This window comes from Leptonychotes weddellii, chromosome 14 (assembly GCF_054177405.1).
Source record: "Leptonychotes weddellii isolate Sample4059 chromosome 14, ASM5417740v2, whole genome shotgun sequence".
Lineage (NCBI taxonomy): Eukaryota > Metazoa > Chordata > Mammalia > Carnivora > Phocidae > Leptonychotes > Leptonychotes weddellii.
Genome location: NC_138382.1, coordinates 2,238,566 through 2,266,068, shown reverse-complemented (window position 1 = coordinate 2,266,068; position 27,503 = coordinate 2,238,566). Strand labels below are relative to the sequence as shown.

General features: G+C 62.8%; 1 protein-coding gene across 4 annotated transcripts in view; it reads left to right on the top strand.

Annotated features, from left to right (window-relative positions):
• The window catches only part of SEMA4D (semaphorin 4D), a 56,049-nt gene that overhangs the window by 24,192 nt on the left and 4,354 nt on the right, over positions 1 to 27,503 (top strand). For 3 of the 4 annotated variants that reach the window (XM_081802732.1, XM_081802734.1, XM_081802733.1), the window contains exons 2-15: positions 2,279 to 2,621; positions 4,013 to 4,158; positions 6,248 to 6,310; positions 7,752 to 7,850; positions 10,276 to 10,369; positions 10,939 to 11,052; positions 11,643 to 11,794; positions 12,600 to 12,775; positions 12,857 to 13,013; positions 13,491 to 13,713; positions 14,319 to 14,434; positions 18,516 to 18,688; positions 18,772 to 18,815; positions 19,615 to 21,755. In XM_081802732.1, coding sequence (XP_081658858.1) covers positions 2,279 to 2,621; positions 4,013 to 4,158; positions 6,248 to 6,310; positions 7,752 to 7,850; positions 10,276 to 10,369; positions 10,939 to 11,052; positions 11,643 to 11,794; positions 12,600 to 12,775; positions 12,857 to 13,013; positions 13,491 to 13,713; positions 14,319 to 14,434; positions 18,516 to 18,688; positions 18,772 to 18,815; positions 19,615 to 20,516 — 2,802 coding nt within the window. In that variant the 3' untranslated portion in view covers positions 20,517 to 21,755. Of the gene's footprint in view, positions 1 to 2,278; positions 2,622 to 4,012; positions 4,159 to 6,247; positions 6,311 to 7,751; positions 7,851 to 10,275; positions 10,370 to 10,938; positions 11,053 to 11,642; positions 11,795 to 12,599; positions 12,776 to 12,856; positions 13,014 to 13,490; positions 13,714 to 14,318; positions 14,435 to 18,515; positions 18,689 to 18,771; positions 18,816 to 19,614; positions 21,756 to 21,942; positions 22,150 to 26,904; positions 27,115 to 27,503 lie in introns of those variants that run through there. The other variant, XM_081802735.1, reaches the window with a different exon arrangement.

Here is a 27,503-nt window from a genome sequence, read left to right as displayed (position 1 = left end):
GGGGGGGGGCGGGGGCACCCGGCACCCCTGAGCTGTCAGCATCGCCCGCGCACACAGCCCGTCCCCGGGGCCTCGGTGTCCTGCAGCTGCGGAGGATTTCTGCAGGAGTGCTTAGTGCTCGCTGGGCACCGTGGGGCTGCTTCACCAGGGGGCACACGGGGACCCGGCGCAGTTGGAGCCCTCCCCTGGCTGGGCTCCCGGAGCCACCTCGTGCCCCATTCCCGCGCTGTGGGCGGGAGAGCAGGGTCTCCTGCGCGGCCCCACGCGGGGAGCCCTCCCGAGAGCCGACTGCCTGGAGAGTGAGCACTCGGTGAGCTCACTCCGTCCGTCCCTCCGTCCCTCCCGGTCTCGCTTCCCGGTGCATCTGCTTCTGCATTTAGCGTCCAGTCCTGCCCCCACTGCGGTGCCGAGTGTCTGGGCTGGCCGTCCCCGTGGGTCCCCAGCACAGTACTCGGCTTGCAGACCAGGGCCGGTTCTGTAAATAGTCGTGTTGGCGCCCAGCTGTGCTCGTCCCTTCACGCATTTCTGGGGCTGCTTTGCGCCCCCCGGTGGACTTGAGTACCTGGGACAGAGACCGCACAACTCAAACCTGAAAAGAATGCCCATCTGATGGCCGTTCGTGGAGCAAGGTGCTGGCCCCGGGCAGGTGACCAGTCCCCGGAGAGAGGCACTCCCCGGCTTCACGGCCACAGAGTGGCGTTGGGATGAGGACAGACGCCGGGTGAACAGACCTGGCCGGCACACCTTCGGCAGGGAGGGGAAGGGCAGAGTGGTGCCCCAACAAGAAAGGGGGGTAAGGAGCTGAGGCCTGGCCATGCCCACATCTCAGCCCTCCCCCGGGCCCCCCCCGCCGAGTCCTTTCTTTACCAAGTGGAGTGGGGCAGATGTGGTGCCCTGGGCACAGACGTAACAGACAAAGGTACGACGAGGAAGACCCCGTTAAGTCCACAGTGATGCGGAGGGCAAGCCATGCCACGTCCTGGGCTTTAGGGCCAGACAGGGATTCCAGGGGCATGAGAGGTGACCTCCTGGGCAGGATGAGGAGGCAGCCCAGGAGGGCTTCCTGGAGGTAGTGGCTTGGCTAGGTGAACAGAAAGTCAAAACTTCCCCTCAAACCCTCTTGGGAGGTTTGGTTTGGGCTGAGGTGCCAGGAAGCAGCAGGGGCTGGTGTATGGTCGGTTGTGGGGGCCTGCGGAGGCTGAGCAGGAGGGAACTCTTGGGGGGGTATGGAGCTGGCTGCCCCTTGGACGTCCCTGAGGGGTGGTGGGGGTGGGGGGAAGGCTCCAGAGAGGGGCCCAGGGGCCTGTTGGCCTGAGAGACTTGCAGGTGGGTTGACTTGATGGGATGGAAGGAAGAGAAGGTGGTGAGCAGGGTCCGCTCTGAGGGCGGGAGGCAGGCTGCTCCACCATTTTGCAGAAGAGGAAACCTGGTGGGGGGGCGGGCAGTGGATCTCATGTGGGGCCTCCCTGGGGGCAGCATGTCTGGGAAGGATGAGGGTCCTACCTCTGCTCCCACAGCTGTTTGGTTACAGCCCCATCCTGAGAAGCCAGAAGAAATTCATGTCACAGTCCCACTGGGTCCTGGCGGGGCCCTGCCTCAGCGGTCTGCAGCGAGGCTGTCCTGCCCCCCACTGCAGGGCACCCTGTGGATGGCGTGTGGGGCAGAGCGTAGGGGCTGGGAGACCTGCAGACCCCCAGCCCACACCCTCTGTCCTTCCAACGAGCTGCTCCCCAGGGACCCCGAGAGCCCCTGATGGCGCTTTCTGTGGCCCAGCGACTTCTCGGGTGCGGCTGGGGGCGCAGGGCGTTGGGGGTGGCCCTGTCTGCGGCAGGAGGTCAGCCGTCCTGCACGGCAAGGTCGTGTGAGTGTGTGTGCACGTGCGTGCTCCCACACGTGCGGTGTGAGCGTGCACACATGCACACGGCTCAGCCTGCACGTGGTGCTCTTGGTCTTTCGCCCCGGCTGACCTCCCTGACAAGCATTACGGGAGCTGGGAAGCCAGGGTCTGCGGGGGATCCGGGTCCCTGGTTTGCACCTTTGCAAAGGTCCACTGCGGGCCACGAGTGTCCGGCAAGGGGGCAGGTGGGCGGTCGTCCCAGGCTGGGGTCCCACGTCTGCCCTGGAACTCCGCTCTTAGTGACTGGGTCGCAGTGTCAGCATGGGGCTGCACCCCCACCACCCCCCGCCCCTGTGCAGACAGAGCCCGGGGCACAGCGCGGAATAGAAAGCGGGTGTTACTACACGCATCCTGACCTGTAACCTTTGTTCTCACTTCCAGAATTTCTTTGCGAAGCCAGAAGGAAGCACACAGTTTAAGAACCCGGTGGCCTTCCACGTTGGCGGTGACCTCGCCCGGCGCCTGGGAAATGCGGGTCCTCGGGGTTCGCACCGCCCACCAGCTCCGGGCTGTGCCGCCGGTCACAGCCCCCAGGCTCTGAGCAGCGTCCGCCGGGACACCCACCGCGGCCCCCAGGCCGAGCGTTTGCTGCCCGAGCCCCCTGTGTGGCGCCCACGCGTGAGGATGCGCGCCCCTGTCGGGGGGCTGCTTGCTGCCCTCGCCATGCTGTTTGGGATGGCGGTGGCGTTTGCACCCAAACCCAGGATCACCTGGGAGCACAGAGGTACGGGGCAGCCTTGCTGTCGCGGTCGACGCATGGGCTCCACTGTGTGCGCTGGGTCTGCTCTCCGGCCCCCTGCGGGCGGGCAGGTGCCTGGGTGACACGAACACTTGCCCGGCGTGTTCGGGGGCTGCCAGTTAGGTTTCTAAAGCTGGGGCCCCCGGAGAGCCTGAGGATGTGTGGTGCGCTCCCCGGGCATGAACCTCTCTAAATGCCCTGTTTGAGGACATTTATTTTTTTTTTTAATTTTTTTTTTTTAATTTATTCATGAGAGTCAGAGAGAGAGAGAGAGAGAGAGGCAAAGGCAGAGGGAGAAGCAGGCTCCCCGCCAAGCAAAGAGTCTGATGTGGGGCTCGATCCCAGGACCCTGGGATCATGACCTGAGCCAAAGGCAGACGCTTAACCATCTGAGTCACCCAGGTGCCCCTGTTTGAGGACATTTAATGACAGGTGGCCAGGCTTCCCGCCAAGGGCTCTCATTTGCCATCCGTAGTTTCTGTCCATTTCCCCTGCTGGGAGCTGTGTCCTGAGACCCCTGGGCTCCCCGGCGAGTGGAGCGAGGGCTGCGCGCAGGGCTGAGCCGTCTTGTGCAGCGTCCCTGGCCGTGTGCGTGCCGGGACAGCCTTCCTCTGCGCGTCTGTCTCCAGCTTGGGAAAATCCAGACAGCAGAATGTGTGGACACCTAGTCCTTACGTGAAACCAGTGGTTCATGAAATCCAAGTTCAGACCGCTCGTGCTGATGCTGGGACGGTCAGGCCTTGAGAAACTGTGCCAATCCGTTCATGTCACTGCTGATTGTCCCGATTCTCGTTGTCCTGCTTGTCCATGCGATTTCCTCATAAGAGAGGAAACATCAGTGTTTCTCTCGTTTATAAGCTCGTGGTGCTTCTCCCTGAAAAATGCTTCAGTTAAGGGATATATTTACTGAACTAGATTTTTTTAAAGCTTTTGAGCTACATCATGTTTTTTTTCCTGAATAAGAAAAGCTTAGTTATATTCTTCATGTACTTAATCTGTGTTAAGATTAAACACAAGTACACGAGAGCGCGGGAAGCACAGTGGTCAGCAGCCTGGGGTTGCCTGGGAGGTCACATGCTTGGAGGCCACGCTCGCTCCTGGGAGGGCACACTCCTCGGAGACCACGTTGAGTGCAGGGTTTGGAACTCCGCTGGAGGAACAAGAAAGGGCCCCGGGCCCCAGCACTGGCCGAGCACAGTGGCTCGGGGGCCTTGCAGGGTCGCATGCTCGTAGTGACTGTCTGAGCGGGTCTGCGTGCTGGCCTCGGGCAGGGGATCCACGCACAGCCCTGGCGACATGACGGTGTGTTACAGCAAGACGGGGTGCTCGGTGTGTCCAGGCTGGGAAATGCCTGATGTTCTCTCTTGCCTCCGCAGAGGTGCACCTGGAGAAGTTTCACGAGCCGGGCATCTTCAACTACTCAGTGTTGCTGCTCAGCGAAGACAAGACCACCCTGTATGTGGGTGCCCGGGAAGCCGTGTTTGCCCTGAGTGCACACAACATCTCCGTGAAGCAGCACGAGGTAAGGCGTGGGCTCCCTCTCGACTGCCGTGTGGGCCGCAGACCTTCCCGGCGTCTCTCCTCCAGTCTGCACTGGTCACCACCCCTCCTGGGGCATCGGGCGCTTTCCTGGCCGTGCAGCCTGCTCACGCCGTGGCCGGCCCCACCGCCATCCTGCACGCCGGGCCAGCAGCCTCCCGCCCACCAGCAAGCAAGGGGCCCGTCACCCCGAAGCCGCCTTCCCACCCTGCTTCCGAGCAGCTTCGTCCTCCCACGCTGGCCACTCACCCAGGGGCCTCTGTCCTTTCCTCTTGAATTTTTTATCTTTTCATTATGGAGAATCTCGAGCACACACAAGTCGAGGGAGTGGTGCCGAGGAGACCTGTGCCCCCGTCGGCTCCTGCAGCCCGGGGTCACCCTCCTCCACCCATGTCCTGGTGCTCCGTTGTCTCTGGGGGCTTCGAAGCAAGTCCCAAACACGCTCTTCATCCGTGAGGGGTTCCCTGGGTGTCCCCTTCCTCAAGGAAAGGACTCCTTTGTGTCAGAATAACCAAAATACCACAGTCACATCCAAAAACTGTCATCAAATAGTTGGTGTTCCGATTCCACGGACTGTCATAAATGACGTGAATCCGGTTGAAATCAGGCCATCCATGGAGCCGCCCACTCTGCCCGGCAAGTGTCCGTGTCCCGCCGCCGCCCTGGCCCCTCGCTGGGAACGCTGCCGCTCCCGCGTCCTCGGTGACGGACAGGCCCCTCCGCCGAGGCAGGTCCCACAGTGCAGCCCCGGCTGCGTCTGGGACTCCCCAGCTCGGCCTCTCCTCCACGTGGGAGCAGGAAGCCACCAGCAAGCGGGTTCATGTCCCCCGGGGCCAGTTCCTTTGGAAGTCGGGGGGTCAGCACCTGGAATCTTGGCCTTCGTTTGTCTGTTTTTAATGAGCTCCTTCTCTCTGAGGGAGGTAGTGGTGTTCCGATTATTCGGATTTTCAGAATGACCTCGGAGTCGCGAATCGGAGTGTCGGAAGCTCCGTCGCCGCCCGAGCCGTGCCTGGTGCTCAGCCGGTCCCTTCCCGGCTGGTGGAGGCCTCTCGACCGCTGGGTCCTCAGACATGAGCCCAGGGGTTGGGGTTGGCTTTTTGCTCTCTGCTGCTGCGTGCCACGTCCCCTCGGGGCCCAGTGAGCACGGCCAGGGGCCCGTCTGCATTCATGCTCCCGTGGCCTTACGTGTTTTGTGTAGACGGAGATGAAATCGCTGGCATTTTGCTTTCTGAGGGAAGCTGCCTTCGGCCGCGGGACGTGGTTCTGCTTTTGTGTGTTCTGAGGAGGACTTCGGTCTCTGGAAACACACCGCTGGTGATGCGTGTGCCGGTCAGGCCTTGCAAGGAGCGAGTGCGTGCAGGACGCTTAGCGTGGGACCGCGTGCACGGGGCATCGCCTGCCGCCGTGGAGAAGCTCCGGGCGCTTCCCGAGCTCTGGGCTCCGGCGGCTGGCTCCGGTTGTCGGGGCGCCCATCGTGGGTCATCACACGTGGAGACCGGGCATCCTGGGGAAGGCGAGGCAGCAGTCAGGGGGCTGTTTGCGGTGTGGCCTGTGGCTTCCGGTCCTCTGGAGGGCAGGGCTGAGGCCCCCGCGGGCTGCCCCGTTCTGATCGCACGTCACGGGGCGTGAAGGCAGCAGAAGCACAGGTCGTGGAGGACGCGTGGGGGGGGAGCAGAAAACTGAAAGGAACCTGGTCCTGCTGTCCACGGACGGTCGCAGGAACCCACGTGGCCGTTTGAGGGTACCTGTGGTCTAGCGGGTTGATAATCGAAAACCTCGCTGCTAGCACTCTAGCGTTGGCTGCTAGTTTTGCAGCCAACCACGGGAATCCGGGAGGCCAGGCGCCGCTGGCTTCGGTGGGGGTCTCGGGCGGAATGTTCTAGAAGCCCCAGTTGCTCGGGACCTCGACGTCCTCTGGCTGAGCCTGGCTTTGCAGTCCCACTTCGACTGTCGGGGGGGAGTATCCGTGCCCCATGGGGCACCGTGTGCTTTGTAAACCGTGCATTTTAACGCCGGCATCCCCTTTTGAACAGGGAACATGCACTGAAACGGACTCTCATTTCTCCTAACAGGCATACTGGAGGGTCTCAGAAGATAAAAAAGCAAAATGTGCCGAAAAAGGGAAGTCAAGACAGGTAATTTCTGGTCTCAGAACCCCCTGGTGACGTGGTCACAACCGTCCTGGGGTTGTCCTCTGTGCCCAAATGCTGAGGCGGGGTCTCTCAATGCAGGAGCCCATGGCGGGGTGGGGGGGGCTCTTGAAAAACACTCTGGTAAAGGTTAACTTAGTTGAATTTATTCAGATGGGCTCAAACTTGATAGAGAAAATCATTTCTGGTGCCTGTTAGCTAAAGGTGTGAAATGCAGGGTTCAGGCCTCCCCCAGCACCCCAACAGCCTGGAGGGGTTGCTGTAGGATTTCTGAATTTGGGGCAGTGATCATCCCTGGAGAATCTGCTCCTTCTCCAGGGGATACTGGGCACCTCGGCATGCTGGCCATGCGGGCAGTGCTGGCCTGAGGTTCCGCCTCCCCCTCCAGGGCTCAGGTTACCCCACCACTGGCTGGGCCCCCTGCCCCAATCGGGTGCCCGGCCCGTGTCTGAGTCTGCCAGTGTAAGAGCCCCATCTTCCTTGGTATTAGGGCAGGACAGCTGAGTTAAGGTAGATTTTAGCTGTTGGTTAATTTCAAAATCATTAAAAATGAAAAAAATGTTCTTGCTGAACTTTTTTTTTTTAGCAAAATGTTAAACATTTTTGCTGAAATCACTAGATCCGAAGTTGCTTTAGGAAATGGGAAAATGCAGGCTTTGTGTGGTAATCACTGGTGTTGCAGGGAGTCGTCTGAGAGCTAAATTAGGCCGAGTGCTCGCGCAGCCCCACGTGGACAAGGGTCCCTCCCGGCTCACATGGGGAGGATGAGTTACTGCCAACCAGTTAAAAACAATCCTGGGGGGAAGAAAAACAGAAAAACCTTCCCTGAGCAGAGATAATTTCAGACAACAGCACGTATAATCCCAGTACGCTCATTTCAGCCTAAAATAGCGTGTTCTTTGGTGGCGTCTGGTTTTCTCGTGTGCGCACAGCCTCAGGCCCCCCCCTCGCCCAGCCTGTCCCCGGAGAAGCGCTGTTTCCAGCCCTGCACACTGGGGCGGGCGGGGTGGGGTCCCTGGGGACGAGGATGGCAGGCGGGATGCCGCGCACCGGCCGCCTCAAGGCACGTGCCGAGTGTCGAGGGAGAGTGAACGCGTCCCTTCGGTGGCGGGCGTCCAGGAAGGTCTGAGGTCAGCGCGGCTTTGCTGAGGGTGAATTAGTGACCGGGGGTGGGGGGTGAGGTCCTGGCCCCTGACAGCCGGCCTGTGGACGCCGCAGACGGAGGTTTGTCCTGGGCGGGGGGAGGCTGGCTCCGGGACCTGCCCCACCGCCCGGGCAGGGCCACGCGAGCACGTGACACGGGGGCTAGCCGAGGTGCTGGGGGGGTGGCAGGGAGGCACAGTGGGGGCCGCGCCCTGAAGTTCGGGTAGCGGAGGGCGTCCAGCGGGAGCCGGCCGGCGGCTGATGACGCGTCTCTCCCTTGCAGACTGAATGTCTCAACTACATCCGCGTGCTGCAGCCGCTCAGCGCCCACGCCCTCTACGTGTGCGGCACCAACGCGTTCCAGCCGTCCTGTGACCACCTGGTAAGGCCGGCACCCCCTCCGGGGCAGCATCGGGGCTCCCCACTCGGCAGGGCAGTAGGGTTTTCTAACGGCCGGCGGCGGGGGCGCCTCGGGATGCCGCAGGCCACTCGCCGGGCTCCCGGAAGCCCAGTGTCGCCGGGGGCACGACAGGGCAGGACTCGGGGCCAGTGGCCCACGGCGCAGAGCCGGCAGTGGGGGGACCTTCTGGGACGTGGGCTGTTGACACACGCAGCAGCAGCATGCCGTGGTCTGGCCTCCCGCGTCCTTCTTGCCACGTTTTGTGTTTGTGGGAGGTCTGATGGACGAGTCAGGGCTCTGCTCCTGCTGGCGCATTGTGGGCTCACCTGTGCTATGGGCTGAGTGTTGGTGTCCCCCAAATCCACGTGGGGAAGCCCTAGGCCCCCCATGCATTGGTGTTCGGAGATGGGGCCTGTGAGCTCTCTCCAAACGAGAGGACGGGGGGCTGCCTGCCGGCCAGGGAACAGGCCCTCACCATGCTCCGACCAGCCGGTACCCGAGCTCCAGAGCTGGAAGGAGTGGGCGCGAGGGCTGGAGGCCACCTGTCTGCACTGCTTTACGGCAGCCCGGCCTCGTGGGGACGCCGCGGCCGCTGCTGGGCTCGGGGGCCTCACCATGTGGTCTGGTGCTGGGAACGCACGCCTTCGAGGGGCAGCGGCCGGTGTGCGAGCAGCTCCCTTCCAACCCGCATCGGTCCTCCTGGCCCCGGCCTGCCTTGTGCTGCATGAGGGTCTTTGCAGAGGGGCCCCCACCCTGTCCTCCCAGCCCCTTGCCGACAGGGAGCTGCAAGGACAGAGCACGGTGACAGCAGTGTCTTGCTGGGAGAAGCTCCTTTTGCTCAGGCACCTGTGGAACCATGTAGAACGGCCACAGAGAGAGGAGACAAGTGTGCACCTGTGGATTGACAAGCCCATCTTCCAGTGACCGCCCCTGACTTAGTACCGGCCGGGGGAGGGGGAAGTGGAAGAGCTTCCTGGGCTGAAACCCCAAAGCAATGGGAATTTAAGGAAGATTCTCCAACCTTGAGTCAGACGTCAGTGACAGCGCTAAGTAGGGGCCGATGAAGGACTTGCCTGCGGAAACCGTGTTCATGCACAGATCCCTCGGGCGGGCGCACACGCGGCCTGGTCGACCCGGTGGTCTGAGCCCACGGAGAGGCTTGGCCTCTTTCTGTGTCGGGGAAAAGTGTGCCAGGTCGTGTTAGAAGCGTCCGCACATCCGGGGATCTGCTGGCTGAGCTCTGGTCAATCGGCTTTGAGCTCTGGGGCGTAGACTCCGATCCCGTGGGGCTGTCAGTTGTTAGGTAAGGGATTCGGGCATCCCATTTAAATCTGGACCTGTAATTTTTTCCAGTATTTTTAATAAAAACATTGGGGCTGACAGAAAGGCCGATGGCAGGGTTGGGAGCAGCAGTGCTGTCCTGTGACCCGCGGCCCCTGAGGGCTAGGAAGAGCGGCGCGCTCCTGCACGGCCGAGCCAGGCCTGTCGTTCCTGAGAAGATGCGCAGTCGTCCCCATCGACCGCTCTTCTCAGGGCCGACCCCTCGTTCACACGTCCCCCAACCTCCCTAGACCCGTGATCCATTCGCACCCTGGCTTGCAATCCCTGGCCTGACGGGGAGTCTGCCCTCTGAAGGCGGGCCCACGGCCTCTCCGGGCCCGCGAGCACCCCACGTCCGCTCTGCTCCCCTCCCTCCTGGCCGTGCACCCACTCCCTGCGGCCCGCGTGGTGTTCAGCTTCTGCAGGTGGGGAGGGCTGGAGGTGGCGCTGTCATCGGCTGCATCCCGGCTGCTCATCCTTCCCTAGCGTGCGTCCCGCGGACGGGTCTCTTCTCTGACGTCCCCTCTCAGCTGTCCTTGCGTGGGCCCTTCCCCGTGTCACCTGTCGTCGAACTCGGCTTCAGCGTCCGTGCACAAAGCTTTCCCGCCCTTTATGCATCGGGGTTTTGGGCTCCCTGGTCTGGCCAGGAGGGACGCCCAAGCCTGAGGTCAGCCCTGCTGTGTGAGTGCAGAATGGGGTGGAATGAGGGGGAGATTCTGCTTTTCTCCAGGCACCTGTTTCTTGGGTGGTCTGGGCCCCACCGCCTCAAATGCCTCCATTTTGGTATGAAATCCCACACACGGCATTCGCTTGCTGGCGGAGCGCCTCCCGCCCCAGGTCTGCCCCGGCTGCCCTGTGACCCCGGAGCTGCGGGCGTCTTACAGCCAAGTCAGCTGGATCTGAGGCTCCGAGCTCTTGGCGGCTCTCGAGGTGCCACGTCCAGCCCTGGGACTTGCGTGGCTGTGTGCACCTGCTCCCACCCCCGCCTCCCCCAGACAGCGCATCTGGGAAATGGTTTAGCACCCAGACGCTGCAAGCATAGAAATTCAGACATTTCCTGATACTCTTTCTTCTCGTTCAATTGCAGAATTTAACATCCTTTAAATTTCTGGGGAGAAGTGAAGATGGCAAGGGCAGGTGCCCCTTTGACCCAGCGCAGAGCTACACGTCCGTCATGGTTGGTGAGTCCTGCCCCCAGGTTAGCGCGCAGCCGGGCTCGGGTCCCTCCCCCGCACGGGGACTCCGTCTGCTTCCATGTTCCCTGTCCTCTCAGAAGGCACGCGGGCCTCTCCGTAGACCTCTGTATGACTGTTTTGAACTCATTGTGCAAAAGGGTGACCGGCCACCGTCCGGGGCCACAAGTCAGATTTGTGGGAAGGGGTTATTTTAGATTTGTCGTTCGTGCAAATCACATGCCTCTCGTTCATGCTGTCCACGCTCCTGGAGGGAGGTCCGTGCGGAGCCGCAGCCTCAGGCCGGGAGCCCCGCGCACCCACCATTAAGTCTGTCACCTCCCGGGTGCGGGGTCACCTGGTGTTAGCACCCCAGGTGACCCTCGAAAAGCACCTTTCACGTGGAGTGCACGATTGTCCTGGTCTTGGAAATGCAGCAGAAGGCCCGGGAAGCGGCCACGCGCGCCCAGGAGCAGGGCTGTGGTCTGTCCCTCTCCTGGGGCGGGGGGGGCTTGTGCCCCGCTGTGACGGGAGCGCTGCGGCTGACCCCCTTTCCTCTGTCCTCTGGGGTGCTCAAGATGGGGAGCTGTATTCCGGGACATCCTACAACTTTCTGGGAAGCGAGCCCATCATCTCCCGAAACTCATCCCACAGCCCTCTGAGGACGGAGTATGCGATACCGTGGCTCAATGGTAAGAGGCAGGTGCCCCTGCTGCCGTGTTCCTCTGCGGCTCTGAGCCTCCCCGAGGGCCCTCGCATCCCCCCAGCTCGGGGCGGCCCCCACACGGGGAGCTTCCGGAGCGGCCAGGACTCGCAGCCGGCGCCCCAGGCTGGGTCCTTCCCCGCGGAGCCCGTGGTACATCGGGGCCGCCTTGCCCTCCCTGAAGCCGGATGTGGTCCCTGCCCTTTGCGACGTGAGGGCCTGGTGGTGACTTGGGCTGGCCGGGCCACTCCCCTCGGGACAGCGTGTACACAGCGGGGCCCTGCAACTGCTCACACAGGGCTCTCGTGGGCTTGGAAGTCGCGGGGGCTCTGGGGGACCCTGGCTGCTCCTCGCTGTGGGGTGGGCTGGGGCACCTGGATCTGCGGGCTGGGGGCTTGTGTGAGCACACACGGTGTCTTCGGTGGGTCCCCGGGGACAGGGAGCTGGCTGCCCGTTCTCACAGGCATGGTCTCAGGCACCGTCCGCACCCTGGGCCTGGGGGGGACACGGCGCGCGCCCCCTTCTGCGTCGTGTGCCCCGGGGGTGCGCAGAGGGACGACGCACGTCTGTCGCTTGCAGAGCCAAGCTTCGTCTTTGCTGACGTGATGCGAGAGCGCCCAGACGGCGTGGACGGCGGGGATGACCGCGTCTACTTCTTCTTCACCGAGGTGTCCGTGGAGTACGAGTTTGTCTTCAAGCTGATGGTCCCACGGGTAGCGCGGGTCTGCAAGGTGAGCCAGCCCCCGACTCCTGGTGGCTCTGGCCCGGGGCGCTTGCGTGTCTGGAGGATGCGCTGCATGGCCCAGGCTCCAAGCTTCCTCCAAAATGTCACTTTACCCACTGCTTCATCCTTCCGTGCCGCGGATAGGTGTGGACGGCCGCCAGACACTGGGCCTGCCCGGGGGCAGCCTGGGTGGGGGGTCCCCCTGCAGACCCCGGGAGCGTCGGCGCCCCGTGTGGGACCAGCTGTCCGGCCTCAGCAGGCCTGCCTCTGACACATTGTCCCCAGACCTCCCAGGCTATAGAAAGTTTCTGTTCACTGTGTGAGCTCGATTCTGTTGGAATTGGGGTTTCGGCATTCCAACATAAAGGTGTGGGGGGGTGTTTTTCGTGTCCAAAATAAGTAAGGACGCTTGGATTCCAACATCTCCCACATCCGGATTTCTGTTTCGGGGCTGTCTCCCGAGCGCGTCACATCCGACGTCCCCTGGGGCCAGCTCACGAAAATGTGTTTGTGGAGGACCTGGCAAAACCCTTAGAAATGACCGTGTCCTCTGCAAAGAGGACTGAGGCAGATGGAAGCCCTGAGTCCGCGGCTTGCTCACCGGGGTCAGTGGTGTGAGGCTGGCGGGCGTCCGCAGCTGTTAGGCCGGGTGCGAGGCCCGGTGCGTGCGGCCCACCTGTGGCCCCAGCTGCTGCAAGGTGACTTCCAGGAGAGGCCTCTCTGGGTTTTGTGTTCTGATCAGAGACCCTGCCTGGCGTGGGTCGCTCCCGGGTCCCGCCCCCCCACCACCACGCTCTTCCTTCGGGTTTCAGGGGGACCAGGGCGGCCTGCGGACCTTGCAGAAGAAGTGGACGTCCTTCCTGAAGGCCAGGCTGATCTGCTCGCGGCCGGATAGCAACCTCGTTTTCAACGTGCTGCAGGATGTCTTCGTGCTCAGGGCCCAGGGCCTGAAGGAGCCCGTGATCTACGGGGTCTTCACCCCACAGCTGTGAGTGTGCGGGCCAGGGGGCCGGGGGGCGGTGTTGGCATGCCCACCCGCCGGCGCGGTCACGCTGTCCCCTCCTCCCAGGAACAACGTGGGGCTGTCCGCCGTGTGCGCCTACAACCTGTCCACCGCGGAGGCGGTCTTCTCCCAGGGGAAGTACATGCAGAGCACCACGGTGGAGCAGTCCCACACCAAGTGGGTGCGCTACAACGGGGCTGTGCCCACGCCGCGGCCCGGGGCGGTGAGTGGGGCCGGGGGCAGGGGTCGGGGAGTGGGGCCGGGCACATGGCCGGCGCTCAGGCTCGCTCGCCCCCAGGACTGGGTCTCGTCCCCGGGGTGCCCGTCGGCCGACAGCGGTCAGATCCCTCCACGCCTGTTCCGAACTGAAGTGGGTTCGCTCACGCACATCAGGAGCTAGGGACAGACGAAGGAATCCCTCTCACACTTGGCCTTTGTGCTATTTGGAATTGGGCTGTTTTTAGTGATTTTAGCAGCATTCTCGTGCAAGAGCTACCAGGCGATAAGTACTTCGTTTTCAGCTTCAGAAGCTTGATACATAACGACTTCATCGTGTCTCGTGGAACTTCACCTCGTGGCCTTTCCGATGAGCCCACCGTGAAGTGGGCTTTGCGCCTCGCGGGGGCCGCGTGGGAAGCGCGTGCGGTGGCCGGTGTGGTTGGCCGGTGCGCGCGCTAACGGGGTGCTCTGCTCTCCGCAGTGCATCAACCGCGAGGCGCGGGCCGCCAACTTCTCCAGCTCCCTCAGTCTGCCAGACAAGACCCTGCAGTTCGTCAAAGACCACCCTCTGATGGACAGCTCTGTGACCCCGATAGACAACAGGCCCAGGCTCATCCGAAGCGATGTGAACTACACGCAGATCGTGGTGGACAGGACACAGGCCCTGGACGGGACCCTCTACGACGTCATGTTTGTCGGCACAGGTGGGTCCCGGCCCCGGGCCAGTCGGGCTCATCCTTGCTGCTTTACGGAAGAGCCCCTGGTACTGGCCTCCGAGGTCCGCGGCCACACGGGTCCTGGCCCCCGTCTGGGGGTCCAGGCACGGTGGCTGAGGCTCGCACAGAGGGAGTCCGGGTGGTGCCCGTGCAGCTGGCCGAAGGCCTGTCCCGACCTGCCATGGGAGCCCGTCCTGGGAGAGGGCGCCATGGCCGGCCCTGGGGGCTTTCCAGCGAGCTCTGAGCCAGGTGGGGGGCCGGCCCTCACCTGCCCACGGCCCCTCAAAGGACAGCACCCCCGAGGGCCAGTGGGGCCTGGGAGCCAGCTCTCCTGCAACCTGCTCGTACCATCTCTTTGCACCGACCTCCACTGCAGTCAGCAGTGGTGTGTTAAGCCGTTTTTCGGAAAACGGTGGTGCTGACCCAGGCCACGAGAGGCCGCAGTGCATTTGCTAGTGGCTTTTCCTTTTCCACCTCCAAAGTGCAGACTGCATCAGTTTCTACGTGTCCTGTCGAGGGAGGGAGCTGAGAGGAAGAACAGGGACTGTCCTGCGCTCTGGGTGCGTCCCTGACCTCTAGCTTTGTCCTTGCAGACCGGGGCACCCTGCATAAAGCGGTCAGCCTGGAGAATGAGGCCCACATCATCGAAGAGACGCGGCTCTTCCAGGACCCTGAGCCAGTGCAGACGCTGCTGCTGAATTCCGAGCAGGTAGAGCGGCCAGGCGGGCGGGCGGGCGGCCTCACATGGCCGTATCACCGGCCGGGCCGGCGCTCACCTGGCTGGTCCAGAGGAGCCAACCTCCAGGCTCTTACAGAAGGTCATGGGAGCCCTGGGCTCTGGGATGGAGGGGAGATAAGCTGGGGAGATGGAAAGGTGCCGCAGGCCGTCCCCTGCCATCTGTCCCCGCAGCCTGGGGCACGTGCCTCCCCGTTTACCGCTGGGGTGGAGCATGAGGGGCAGAGCAGGCCCGGGCCAGGACCGTGAGCACATGAGGCCAACAAGCCGGTCCTGCCTTAGTTTCCTCATCTGTACCTGGGGGACATCGGACTCTGGGGGTGGCACAGCCCTGCCCTGCGGCTGAAGACCTCGCTTCTCCATGTGGGTGTCCTCATGCTGTGAGCCTGAGCCCAAGGGCTGTGTTCCCGTTCCCCTAGCTGCAAGCCTGGCCACTGCCTGGACCCGGGCGTAAGGCCTTGTTTGGGGCACCAGGCTCCGCTGTCCCTGCTTTGTAGGGTGTTGCTCGCACGCCGAGACTTCCCTGTCTGACCCTGGACGCTCCTGAGCCTCCTGTCCAGGTGTGGACAGAGCTTCACACCTGAAGGAGGTGGCCCCACAGCCCCTCCAAGCGTCCCTGCAGCCTGGTTCCTGGTGGGGGCAGTGGGCAAAGCAAGGGGCCCGGCAGCCAGGCGGGAGACGAGAGCAAGCCGCGGACTTAGCACGGGCGTGTTTGCAGACATCACACGCGGGTCCCCTTCGTCGTGAGCTTACCTTCTTGGATCTGGTGTCCAGACTCCCGCCGCGGGGTCACGTCCCCTCCCGGCTCCTGCCTCTTGGGCTTTCTAAAGGGGAAGACGACCCTATAGCCTAGGCGAGCTTCAAGCCGCCAGAGACTCGGCATTGGTGCCTCCCCGCCCCCGCTCACCTGGCTTTGCTGCTGGAACAGGAAGGCAGAAGCCCTCCCGCCCGCAGCCGCGTTGCTCAGTTGCTCAGCCAGACTGCGGCCCGTACCCTGCGGCCTCCCGGTTGTGGAATGCGCGTCAGCCCAAAGGCTGGGCCCCCAGTGTAGACGCGAAGAGACCACAGCTCCCGTCCGCAGTGTCGTTCGGAGACTCAGGCTTCTGGGCGCACGGGTGGGGGGTCACAGGGCAGGAGACCAAGGCTGGCCCCAGGGACTCAGAGCGCCAGCCACTCTGTCCCCCCCGGCGGAAGACTGCACCCCATCTGGGTCAGAAACACTGAATTCTGTTAAGCTCGCAAATGCCAGGGTTACCCAGAAGGTTACCTGTCCGTCCCGTAGGGGGATGAGGGTTGGGGAGGAAGGAGGAGGTTGTGGGTCAGCCCTGTGCTCACCTGCCCGTGGCCAGGACGTGGTCACACGCCCACGCCCGGGGGCAGGCCACGCAGGGAGCCTGGCAGCCGTGGCAGCCATCTGTCCTCACAGGGGCCCCCACGCCTTCTCCCTGGGCGGGTGGGCTCGGGGGGTTGGAACGGTGGATGTGCAGCCGCGACGTTAGGAAGTGGACGCTCGGGGTGAGAGAGACGCCCCCGCTCCGGCCCCGCTCGCTGGCTCTCGCGGGCAGCCACGCGGGCCTTGGCTGTGGGAGCAGAGCGGCTGGCGCACAGCCTGGGAAGGTCCGCACTCCCCCGAGGATTTGGTGGTGGTTTTGTGTTAACGTGAATACGTGTTGGGAACACTTAACGCTTCAAGCATCTGTGAGGGCACTACATTGACGTGGTTGTGTGACCCTCCCGCCATCCATCTCCAGAACCTTCTCACCTTCCCCAACAGGAACCGTGTCCCCACTGAGCACTAACCCAGCCCCCAGCGCCCACCATCACGTTCTGTCTCTGGGTTTTGAGGGCCCAGGACCTCATGTGAGTGGGATCAGTGTTTGTCGTCTTGGCTTATCTCACCGAGCGCAGGACCTTGAGGGTGACCCGTGTAGCATGTGACAGGACATCCTTCCTCTTCTGGGAGGAATGCTCCACAGTTTGCACACCCACCTTCTGTTTCCCCGCCATCTGTGGGCGGGCACGCGGGCTGCCTGCACCCCAGGCTGCCGTGAACGTGGTGTTCGGACATCTGAGTCCTGCTTTCGGTTCGTGTGGAAATACGCGGCAGACATGCTCCGTCTGGTCCCCCCTGAGCCCAGGCTGCAGGCTGCATCTGCGTGTTGGCGGGCACGTCATTTGCACAAATCCTTCAGTACCAGACCCCGCACAGGTCAGACGTGGCCGTGTGCATAGAGACCTAGCCGGGACAGTGTGAGCCTGGGGCTCCCAGGGGCGTGGGGACCTGTGAGGGGCCAGGCGGGAGAGGGCCAGGGCGCACGCGCACTCCCCAAACCTCACACCCGGTCAGGTGGGTTTTTTTCTGTCTTTTCAAACACCTCTCATTTTGAAAAAGTGTGAGGTCCACAGAGGCATTAGCATGAGGGGCAGGGACCCCGGGCCTTCCCTCGGTGTGAAGGAGCCCCCAGACATCAGATGCTCCTCCGTCCTCACAAACGTCGGCTCCACTTCCAGCGCCTCACGTGGCCTGGGGTGGCTCACTCCTCAGCCCCTGTGGCCTGGGATAGTCCCCATCTAACTTTGTCTTGGTGGCTTCGCAGAGAACTGGTCGGTGGTGTATGGAACGCCCTGGTCTCCTTGTGCTTGGAGGGCCTGAGGGTTTGGGGACATGCGTGACAGCAGGGGCCCACACAGCCTGGGCCGGGGTGTGCAGGCATGTGCTCGGCCCATGGTGACTAACGCTTGTTTGCGGGGGACCTCAAGGCTGCTGTGTGTCCATCCTTCCGGCCCCCAGATGCATGCACCCGCCAGCGATCACAGCCACCTCCTCGCACGTGTTTTCCTGTCCCTTCCATCAGTCTCCGTTACTCGGCGGCTCTGCTTCACAGGAGCCAAGCCCTGGGGAGGGGGTGTACGCGGAGATGGGAGCTTGCCCCCCCCCCGCCCACAGCCACGTGCACAGGTCAGGTGTCTGCACCCTCCAGGGTCCCTCGAAGTCACCCGCTCGGCCCTCCCAGAAACCCTTGCCTCTTCGAGCCATGTGAACCCTGCACCGTGATCTGGGGTGGCGTCCTCGGTCCTTCCGGCAGGCGCGTGGCCTCATCTGCCTGGTGCGGGCCGACGGGGGTCTGGCCCTGGGCCTGCCTCTCTCTGCCACTTGTTAGGACAGTCTGTTGCAGAGGGGACTTCCTTTCTCTCAGCTGTGCTCATGCAGGGTGGGGGGAGGGGTGGGGGGTCACAGGCCAGGAGACCAAGGCTGGCCCCAGGGACTCAGAGCGCCAGCCACTCTGTCCCCCCCGGCGGAAGACTGCACCCCATCTGGGTCAGAAACACTGAATTCTGTTAAGCTCGCAAATGTCAGGGTTACCCAGAAGATCAGGGGGAGACAGGCTTTTGGGCGGAGGACAGCATAGACACAAGTGCGGAATTGCAATCCTGTGTACCCGTCGGGTGGCGTCCCCGCATGGGAGCCCTGTCCCCGCTGCGTCCAGGAGAGCAGTTAGCTGCTCTGTGAGCTGGGCTCTCTGATGTGCCGGCTGTCAGCCTCCCTGTCCACGTGTTCCTCGCAAACCTGGACGTGACAGTGCCTGGCACGTCCTTTATCCCACGTGCTGGAATCCTGCACGCTCCCCCGCCGCTCGCTGGCGCCCCCTTTCCCGGCCCCGCTGGACTTGGACCCACTGGGGCCGTCCGTGCATGGCTGCTCACGCCAGGCATGCCTGAGATTGGGCTCCAAGTTGTGCCCGTGGCCTCTGACCTGTGGTGGGGCCAGGAGGGTCCGGCTGGAGGGGCTCCGTCCACTCGGAGGGAGACACGCATCCACACAGGCGCCTGGTCGGGAGGGAGGGGGGCACTGGACCGAGGCCCGGAGTGCTGAGTCAGTGCGCGGACTGGGCTGGGAGACCACGCGGCGCCTGCATGCTCGTAGCTCTGGAAGCTCCTAGATGAGAAAACGAGGGAACACGCTCGTCGCCGTCCGTGAGCCAGGGATGCACCTGGCACTGTGCGCACCCGGCTGCCCCCTCACCCGCCTGCTCTCCGTGTTTCACCCCCGCAGGGCGGAAGGTTTGTCTACGCGGGCTCCAGCTCGGGCGTGGTACAGGCCCCCGTGGCCTTCTGCGAGAAGCATGCCACCTGCAAGGACTGCGTGCTGGCCCGAGACCCCTACTGCGCCTGGAACCGGGCCACCGAGGCGTGCGTGGCCCTGCAGCCAACAGACGGCCCCAGCAGGTACCCGGGGGACGCGGCATGCCAGCCTGCCCGCCCCGCCTGTGGGGAAGGCGCGTGCGTGACCGTGCCTGCTTGTCTTGCAGGGATTTGATTCAGCAGATGAGCGGTGACACGTCCGCCTGCCCGGGTAAGTGGCTCCTCCTCGCCGCGCTCCTCCCAGGCGGCCGGGTCTCGTGACCGTGTCATGGTGCTGTGCTGGTGTGTGGCATCTCGTGCGTTTTGTCTTTCTTTCTGTGCTCGGAACAGAGGGCAAGTATCCGTGACAGTACGGAGGCCGACCCCGCCATCCCTTTGATTTGCAGAAAAGGGTGTTTGAAGCCACGTAGTGTGTGTGTTTACTGGAAGGCACTCGGCGTCCAACCCATGACATCTGCTCTCGAGACGCTTCTCTCTGCCGCGTAGCTTGGGGCCACTTAAATGACCCCGGACGTCCGGGGAGTGGGAGGGAGGGGCGCTGAGAGAGGAGTCCTCGTCCCCTCCGGAGGCCACCGCCGGCCGCGGGGGTCCGGCACATCCCTTCGCCCCCTCGAAGGCAGCCACGCTCCCGTCCCTGACCCGACAGCTGGGGCAGCTTCAGGAGGGGGCGCCGGGCGCACCGAGAGGCCACGAGCCCCGGAGCCACCAGCAGAGGCACGTGGCGTGCGACTCCGCACGCTGCCGCTCGGCCTCCCGGGGAGCCAGGGCGCCAGACGCCATCTCTGCTGTTCGGTTGCCTCCGAGGTCCTTGTTCCACTGGGCTGCCATCCGGGGCTCATCTTTGCCGTTCTGTCACGCATGTCTTTATCTCCTTAGTTGTTCTGGAAGATTCCGTGTTGCTCCAGTGGGTGAAACTCTTGTGTTCTCTTGTGCGTGTTGACCTATTTTTAAAAGACGTGAAGTAGCGAGCCGGGTTGTTGACGCTGTGCACGTTTATTTTGATGTTCCAGATGAAACTAAAAGTTTCCGGCAGCATTTTTTCAAGCATGGTGGCACAGCAGAACTGAAATGCTCCCAAAAGTCCAACCTGGCCCGGGTGGTGTGGACGTTCCAGAACAACGCGCTCGAGCCCAAGGGCCCCAAGTACAGCCTGGTGGGCAGGAAGAACTTGCTCATCTTCAACCTGTCGGAGGGCGACAGCGGGGTGTACCAGTGCCTGTCGGAGGAGAGGGTCCGGAACAGGACGGCCCTGCAGGTGGTGGCCAAGCACGTTCTGGAGGTCAGAGTGCTCCCGAGGACCCCGGCGGCCTCCACCCTGCCGGCCGCCCGGGCCGAAGGGGACAGGACCCTCCTCAGAGTGTCGACGGAGCCCATCCCAGGCCCCCCGGCCCAGACCCCGGCCCCGCCGCCGCCCAGCCCCGCGCCCACCGGCGTGTCCTGCAGACCCAAGACCGTCATCAACACGGTCCCCCAGGTGCACTCTGAGAAGACCATGTATCTCAAGTCCAGTGACAACCGGCTGCTCATGTTCCTGTTCCTGCTCTTCTTCGTGCTCTGTCTCTGCCTCGTTTCCTACAACTGCTACAAGGGCTACCTGCCCAGCCAGTGTCTGAAGTTCCGCTCGGCCGTACTGCTGGGGAAGAAGCAGCCCACGGCCGACTTCTCCGAGTTCGAGCAAAGCGTGAAGGAGACGCTGGTGGAGCAGGGCAGCTTCTCCCAGCAGAACGGGGGGCAGCCCAGGCCGGCCCTGGACACCGGCTACGAGACGGAGCAGGATACCATGGCCAGCAGGGTGCCCACCGACAGGGAGGACTCACAGCGGCTCGACGACCTCCCGGCCCGGGACAGGCCCTTCGACGTCAAGTGTGAGCTCAAGTACGCCGACTCGGACGCGGACGTGGATGCGGACTGAGGCGCCCACGCGGAGGCCTCTGTTCACCGTCCGTCACCCGGCCCGGGGCCGCGTGGGGAGCCCATGTCTGTGCACCTGTCTTCTGTGTCTTTTCTCTCGGGTCAAGCTTGTGATTTGGTTTCTCTTTGTCCTTTTGGAAAGCGGCGAGCAGCGCGTCCTGGCCTCCCGCGGTGGGCCGCGGTCTGGGACGGGCCTGCGAGCGGTAGTGCCGGCTCCCTGAGCCCCATCGCGGTGGCCCGCGGACCCCCGCGCCTGGCACGCCCCCTCCTCAGAGCAGTGGCCCCTGAAAGAGCATTTCATTCCAGATTGGAAATGGCATTTTTGTTTATCAGATTGGTAACTTAGCGCCTGTTGTCCAGATTGGCACGAACCTTTTCTTCCACGGGATTATTTTGTAGGGTTTTACTTTTCTTGTGTTAGGTCATTTATTTTTTAAATTACGAAAGCAGATGTTTTAATATTTAGTAGATGTACATCTTCTGGATTCTGTTGTTATGTGAGGATAGGATAGAGCTTACGTTGCTTACGATTCTCAGGGATAAACTTACTTTGGCTAAATGCCTTCTTTCTGCTTTTAGAAACGTAGACAAAACCATCTCTTGAACACACTTTTTTTTTTTTTAATTTTATTCCTTGAGGGAAGCATCATTTTCAGAGAGATTTTCTTTCTATACTTTTTTTTTTCTGTTTTAACTCTTTCGAAGAAGAGAGGACAGTGGGGGGCTATCCCGTGAGCCAGGCAGGGTCTTCAGGGTCTGTGGCGCCGCCAGGCCCGGAGCTGAGGGGGCATGCGTCTCACGATCAGATGCCCACAGCCGCTGCTCGAAACCTCCCATGCAGACGGACAACTGAACACAGCTGTCCACACCTACAAGCGAGCTGGGCGGTGGTGGCCAGACAAGCCTGTGTCTCAGCACCCCACGGAGCCACGGGGTGGACCCGCGTGGCCTGGCGCGGCCTCTTGAGGTGCAAACGGGCGAGGCGGTTTGACCGCGGTGACATCACGCTCCACCTGCTGCTTCCCCCACACCTGCAAGAGGAGGCTCTCTTTCCGTGGCAAAGAGCAATAAAATGGATTTCTGTGTCCCTGTGTGGACAGCGTCCTCTTCAGCATGATAGGACTCAACTGTCTTGGTGTAAACGTTTGTGTTTTATAAGATTTACTTTGTTTTTATTTTTCTACTTTGAATTGTATACATTTGAAAAGTAACCGAATAAATGAGCAGCTTACATCCTTGACGTGGGCACGTGATTTGCCGCGGCCGGGAGGCCTCCCTCCCTCCTGGGGGCGCTGACCGGGGGGCGGGCGTCAGGACAGCCTGGGTCCCTCTCTCCTCCTCGTTCTGCTTCCTTCCTCCGGCATGTGGTGGGATCCGGAGGACGCCTGCCTCAGTGGCCTCTTTCTTCTCTGTCTTCTGTCTCGCAGCCTCATCTGTGCCCTTCCCTCCTCCGGGGTCCTCCTCCCTGTCCTGTTGGGGCCCCGGCTCCGCTTCCTCTCCCCGAAGCCCCTGGCCGGCCTCGGCCTCGGGGTCAGACAGCAGCCTGCCCATTGCCTTGCTGCCGCCCCTCCTCAGCGACCAGGCCCAGCAGGTGCACGCCCTGGGGACCTTCCACCTCTTCTGCCAGGCCACAGGTGAGCGGGGCACCTGTCGGGGGGGGGGAGCACAGGGTCGGGGGGCGGGCTCGCTGCAGCCTGCAGGCACTGTTGCCCGGAGCTGCTCCTGCAGACGGGAAGGGCCAGTGTCCACTGCTGTGGGCCTCACGGCCACGGTTTCTGTGGCAAATACTCGGCTGTCCGTCCAGAGCCTCCAGGCCACCCACAGATGAGCTGGGCTTGGCCCCAAGGCCTCGGTCGGCCAGTTGCCCGTTTATAGGACTGATTGTGTGCTGACAATTCGGGGCTCCGTCTCTGTGGCATCTGAGAAATTAGCTCCAGAGCCTCCAGCCGGGGCGCTGTTCTCCGGACTCCTGTGCCGGCGTTGAAATGCGGACAGCTTGAGAGTCCGGTGGCCTGGGAGACGTCGGGCCGGGCAGCCGCACGGCTGTGGTCTCCGCTGTGCGGTGGCCGAGCCGCTGCCCGGGCCCCCGCCTCTGTGCCCAGAGGGAAGTAAGAAGCGCACAGGTGGTTTTGAGATTTTAACCTGTCGAGAAGCTGCTCCGGGTGTGGAGCCGGCTCTGGGAGCTGTGGCGCACCCCATGGGGGCTGTGGACCGGCTGCGTGGGCCGCAGGGCAAGTGGCCTGGGAGTGGGGCGCTGTGGGGACAGACCTTTGGGGGCAGGTCCGTGCTGCCCCGGGTCGCCTGCTCCGTGCCCGGCCTTGGTCCGTGCTGGGCCCCCTGTGTGGCTCCTGGGCCGAATGTTGTCCCTGTCGCTGGGAGAGCGGTGGTCACACAACCCAGCACTGCGGGTGCGGGCAGGCCACGTGTCTGGGAGCCAAATGCTTTTATTTTTTTATTTTTTTAAGATTTTATTTATCTGAGACAGAATGAGAGAGACAGAGAGCACATGAGAGGGGGGAGGGTCAGAGGGAGAAGCAGACTCCCTGCCGAGCAGGGAGCCCGATGCGGGACTCGATCCCGGGACTCCAGGATCATGACCTGAACCGAAGGCAGTCGCTTAATCAACTGAGCCACCCAGGCGCCCGAGCCAAATGCTTTTAAATGTGGCTTCTTGGGGAGGCACCTGTTAGCTGGTATGCGCGCACGGGGCGCTGTCCCCGTGACTGGGGGGGCCCAGACCACTGTGGGCCAGAGCGGAAACGCCAGGCTTCAACGGTGCCCCAGCGCGGGCCATTAGTGGTGGAGCTGCGGGCAGCCGGGGAGGGGGTGTGGTTCCCGCCTATGGCGCCGGCAGGAAGCACAGCCAGCCACGGGGCAGAGGCGGGACACCCCCCCGCCGTGCCAACCCCCGCCGTGCCACTGCCAAGGTCTAGGAGCCGGAGGGGCGTTCCCTCCTCCTGACTTCCCGCCTCCAGCCAGTGCCTCCGAGGTGGGACCTAACGGGACTGGGGGCCAAGGATGGGGACCATGGCTGGTGGCCTCGCAGCGTGGAGGGGTGGCAACTCAGGGTGGACTGAGCAGAGGGACCAAGGCCCCTGCCCTCCTCCTCCCATGCTCCTTGCTTTCCAGGAGCGTGGCCCATCTAGAACCTTCCACTGTTCCACCGCGGCCCCACCTGAGGTAGTGAGGTGGCCTGGGAAGGACCAGCCTTTCCCAGGGGGCCCGCATGTCCCGTTCCATCTGAGGGGGAGGGCTCTGCATTTGCCCAGAGCAGGCTCAGTCCACACTGTCTGCCCCCACGGGCCCCCACAGCCCTAACGGGACTGTGCTCCCGGTCAATTTAGGCATCTTTAAAGCTAAGAACGGATCTGCTGTACTTCAGGTGACGCTGGACTATTCGGGGTTTTGATGGCCTTTTATGTTTTAACCACGATGTTGGACATCAGAGCCCTTGAAGCCCCTGGGAACCGCGGGGGCTGTAGAAGGTGCGCAGCCGAAACATCCCATGAGCACCCACAGCGGCCATTGGTGCTGGCATGTATTTTGGGGCGGGGGCTCCAGAAAGGCCAAGGCTGGGCTGTGGGGGTAGCAGACTCGTGAGCTGGTCATTTTCCAGAAGGGTTGGGACCCCTCCATGGGCGGGCAAGGCTGATGGGTCACCTTGCTGGGGTCTCGATCCTTAGCAGGTTTGGCAGGGTGCTTTTGCCAGAATCTGGGTCTCTTTTCCATTGCGATCACCCACGTGCCTCTACAGAGCGGTCCTCGTGCGTGGGACGGTCCCCCGCACCTGGCACCCTGCGAGGCTGCATGCCTGGGCCAGTGACCCCCCGCCCTCCCACCTCCCCACTGCGGTGTCTGGAAAGTGCATTTAGCCACATGTGCCTCCAGGGACTAGGACCTGGATATTCTGGGGGTCACTCTTCAGCCGACCACGGGGTACTGGCTGTTTCATGACAAGCTGGGGCACTCTGAGGAGGAAGGCCGATGAAATTGGGGTGGTGGAGACCGACACCCCAGTCGGGTCCCATTTCTGTGCTGGACACTGTCCGGCCCCAGGGCTCCGGTGTGAGCCCCCCCACCTCCGCCCCGCTGCTTCCCCCCGGCCCGGGTGTGGCCAGGGCCTAGTGGGAGGCCGCAGGCGTGAGCACGAAGAGGGGCTGGCCCCAGGGTCAGAGTAGACCACATGCATGGGGATGCCCGGAGGATGGCTTGCCAAGTGGGGACACTGGTCACAGATGTGGCCCGAGGACTTAGAGTGGACCCATCACACCCCCCTCCGACTTGGGGCTCTCAGGACCCCACTTCCAGAATCGGATGTCCTCCCTTGGTGAGAGGCCCCTGCTCTGAGGAGCTCTGGTTTTGTCACGAAGTAGAATCAGCTCTGCAGCCACGAGTCCCCTTAGGCGGCGCGGGGCGGGCTGGGAGCAGGGCACCGGCCCCTGCACCTCGTTGACCCCGTGGTAGGTGCTGGAACCCAAGGCCAGGGGAGCCTTTCCAGGGCCCAGAAGAGGTGCCACACGCCCAGGGCACGAGGGCCTGGCCCTGTGGGGTTGCACAAGGCCCCCGGGGTAGGTGGGTGCGGGCCCTGCTGACGGGTTCTAACTGTCACTCTGCCTCCTTGTTCTCTGCATTCAGAGGGAGCTGGATAGCTTTAAAAAAGAGTAAGTAGAACGTAAGTACCCCTCTAGCATTTTTAAAGCTTTACTGTGGCTAAACACACACTTAAAGATTGAGCGATGAAGTTTTTCAGGACCGAGGGCATGAAGTTTGCGTTCAGCCCGTGCCCCACCCCCACGCCCAGCCCCCCCAGTGTGGTCAGCCGAGCATTTTGCTCCTTTGGGCCCCGGCCATGTGGCCCTGGGTGATGATTCGCTGCCGGCTCAGGCCACTCCAGTCCTTTGTCCCAGGGTTGGCCATGAGAACTTTCCGGAAGCTGTGACCCACCCTGGTGGCTGCAGTCCTGGATGGGTCTTCATGCACGTCACCGTGGGGCAGTTGGGGGTGAGGGGGAGCCCAGCTCTTTGGAACAGGCTTCAGTGTCTGTTCACAGCCTCACGGGATCCCCTCTGAGTGGCCGCGCAGCCCGTGCTGTCGTGAGGCGCGCCCGGCGGTCACAGGAAGGGGCTGGGCCGGCTGACGGGCTGCGGTCAGGCGTGCGCACGTACGGACGTGTGACACGTACAGAATTGTCGATGGGCAGGCGACAAAACGCTCTGGGCAAAACAAATTATAGCAACACAATAAAAACCCAGAAACCCCACACGGAAAACAAGAGGAGACGCTGTGTCCCCGTGGCCGGCATGGCCAGGGTGTTGAGCAAAGCCTTCCAGAATTTCCTCGACTGACCGCCTATGGCACATTTCCTTCCTGAGGATGCCTCGTTTTCGCTGCAAAAGCAGTATCTGCCGTAGTGGATCTGGGACCCCGGGGAAGGATAAAGAGCAGGATGGAAGCGTCTCGAAGTCTGCCGTCTGCAGGGAGCCACCACCAGCGCAGCGGCCACCCGCGGGCCTTTCCGCTGGGCGTCTACACGCGCGTGTCTATGTGTGCACACGCCTATACTTCGAGATCTCCTCCTCTGACACGGTGACATTTCCCCGTGTTACTGTCTTCTTAAACGTCAGTGACTCACGAGTGACAAGCAAGGCTTAGGAAGATTTTCAGGACCGAGGGGCACATGAATTCTGTTCAGCCTGTGGCCGCCACTAGGTGGCCGTCACGTCACGTGTGAGACCCCTGGTCGTCTGTCTCCAACTTCTTACACACACAGCTCTGGTGGCCCCATCTGTGTTCTGATCGCCGCCTCGGTCCATTCGTGGGACCGTCTGGTCTGAGAGTCTGACTTTCCCTTGGGAGGTAGGCTCTTTGAAGATCCTGAACGCGGTGCATCGCTGATGAGGAGACCAAAGGTGGAAGGTGCCACGCCGGTCACACAGGAATCCACGTGGAAGTTGTCTTGGAGCTCTTCCTCCAGCTGGTGCCACGGCTTTGGGTCCTGGGCTTAACCCTTTGGCTGCAGGTTCTCTCCCTGCTCAGCGAAATGCAGCCCTTGCTCTGACGACCGTCCTCCACGACGCTGCAGCTTACGTCCTCCCAGCTTGGGGGGCAGCTAGGTAGAATCCCGCTTTGAGAAATGGCTCCCAGCCCAGCCGCTGGTCCTGTCCACGGCGGGCACAAGCAGGGAGGAGGGGGCGGCAGGGACAGAGGAGCCTTCAGCCTTGCTCCACGCCCTGGCCCCGGTACTGACCCCCTGAGAGTCGCCCCACCCCCAGGTTGGCTGGACCCCCTCCCATTAGGTGCTGGGAGAGCAGGTGGCCGCGCGGAGGCAGAGCCTTTGGTCACAGGTGGCGGCAGCAGGACCAGGTCCGGAGAGGTCTCTGTGTCCCCAGGTCCTGCAGACGTTCACTTCGTCTGGGAGAAGAATGGCCGTGAACTGCAGACGTGTGTCCCCACGCAGACCCACGTGCTGCTCGATGGCAGGACCCACGTGCTCAGCTGGCTGCAGGACGCCACCCGAGAGAGCGCCGAGTACCGCTGCTCCGTCCTCTCCTCCGCGGGCAACAAGACCTCCAGAGCGCAGGTCACCGTCAGGAGACACGGTAAGTGGGTGGCCCTCCCACCCCCGCTGCGCTGCCGCCCCGTCCACACCGCCCCCCACACCAGCCCCCGCGTGCACGTGCCCGCCCCGTCTCACCCGGGTTTCTGTCTGGCGGGGCCGGGAGGTCCGCGTTCTGAGAGCCCGAGGTCCCCCACTCGGTCTCCACACCGAGAGGAGCTGGCTGACTGTGCGGTTCTGGCCTCAAAGCCCTCCCCCGCCACGTGGACGCTCGCCCCACGGCTGCCAGCTCCACGCGCTCCGCCTGTGGCCTTCCGGGACCACCATCCACACGGGGAACACTCACGCCTCAGTGTCTCCAGGCCTGGCCGGGCCCATGCCGCCGGGAAGCCTGCCCTCACTCTCCGGGAGATTTTCCTCAACGTGCACTCA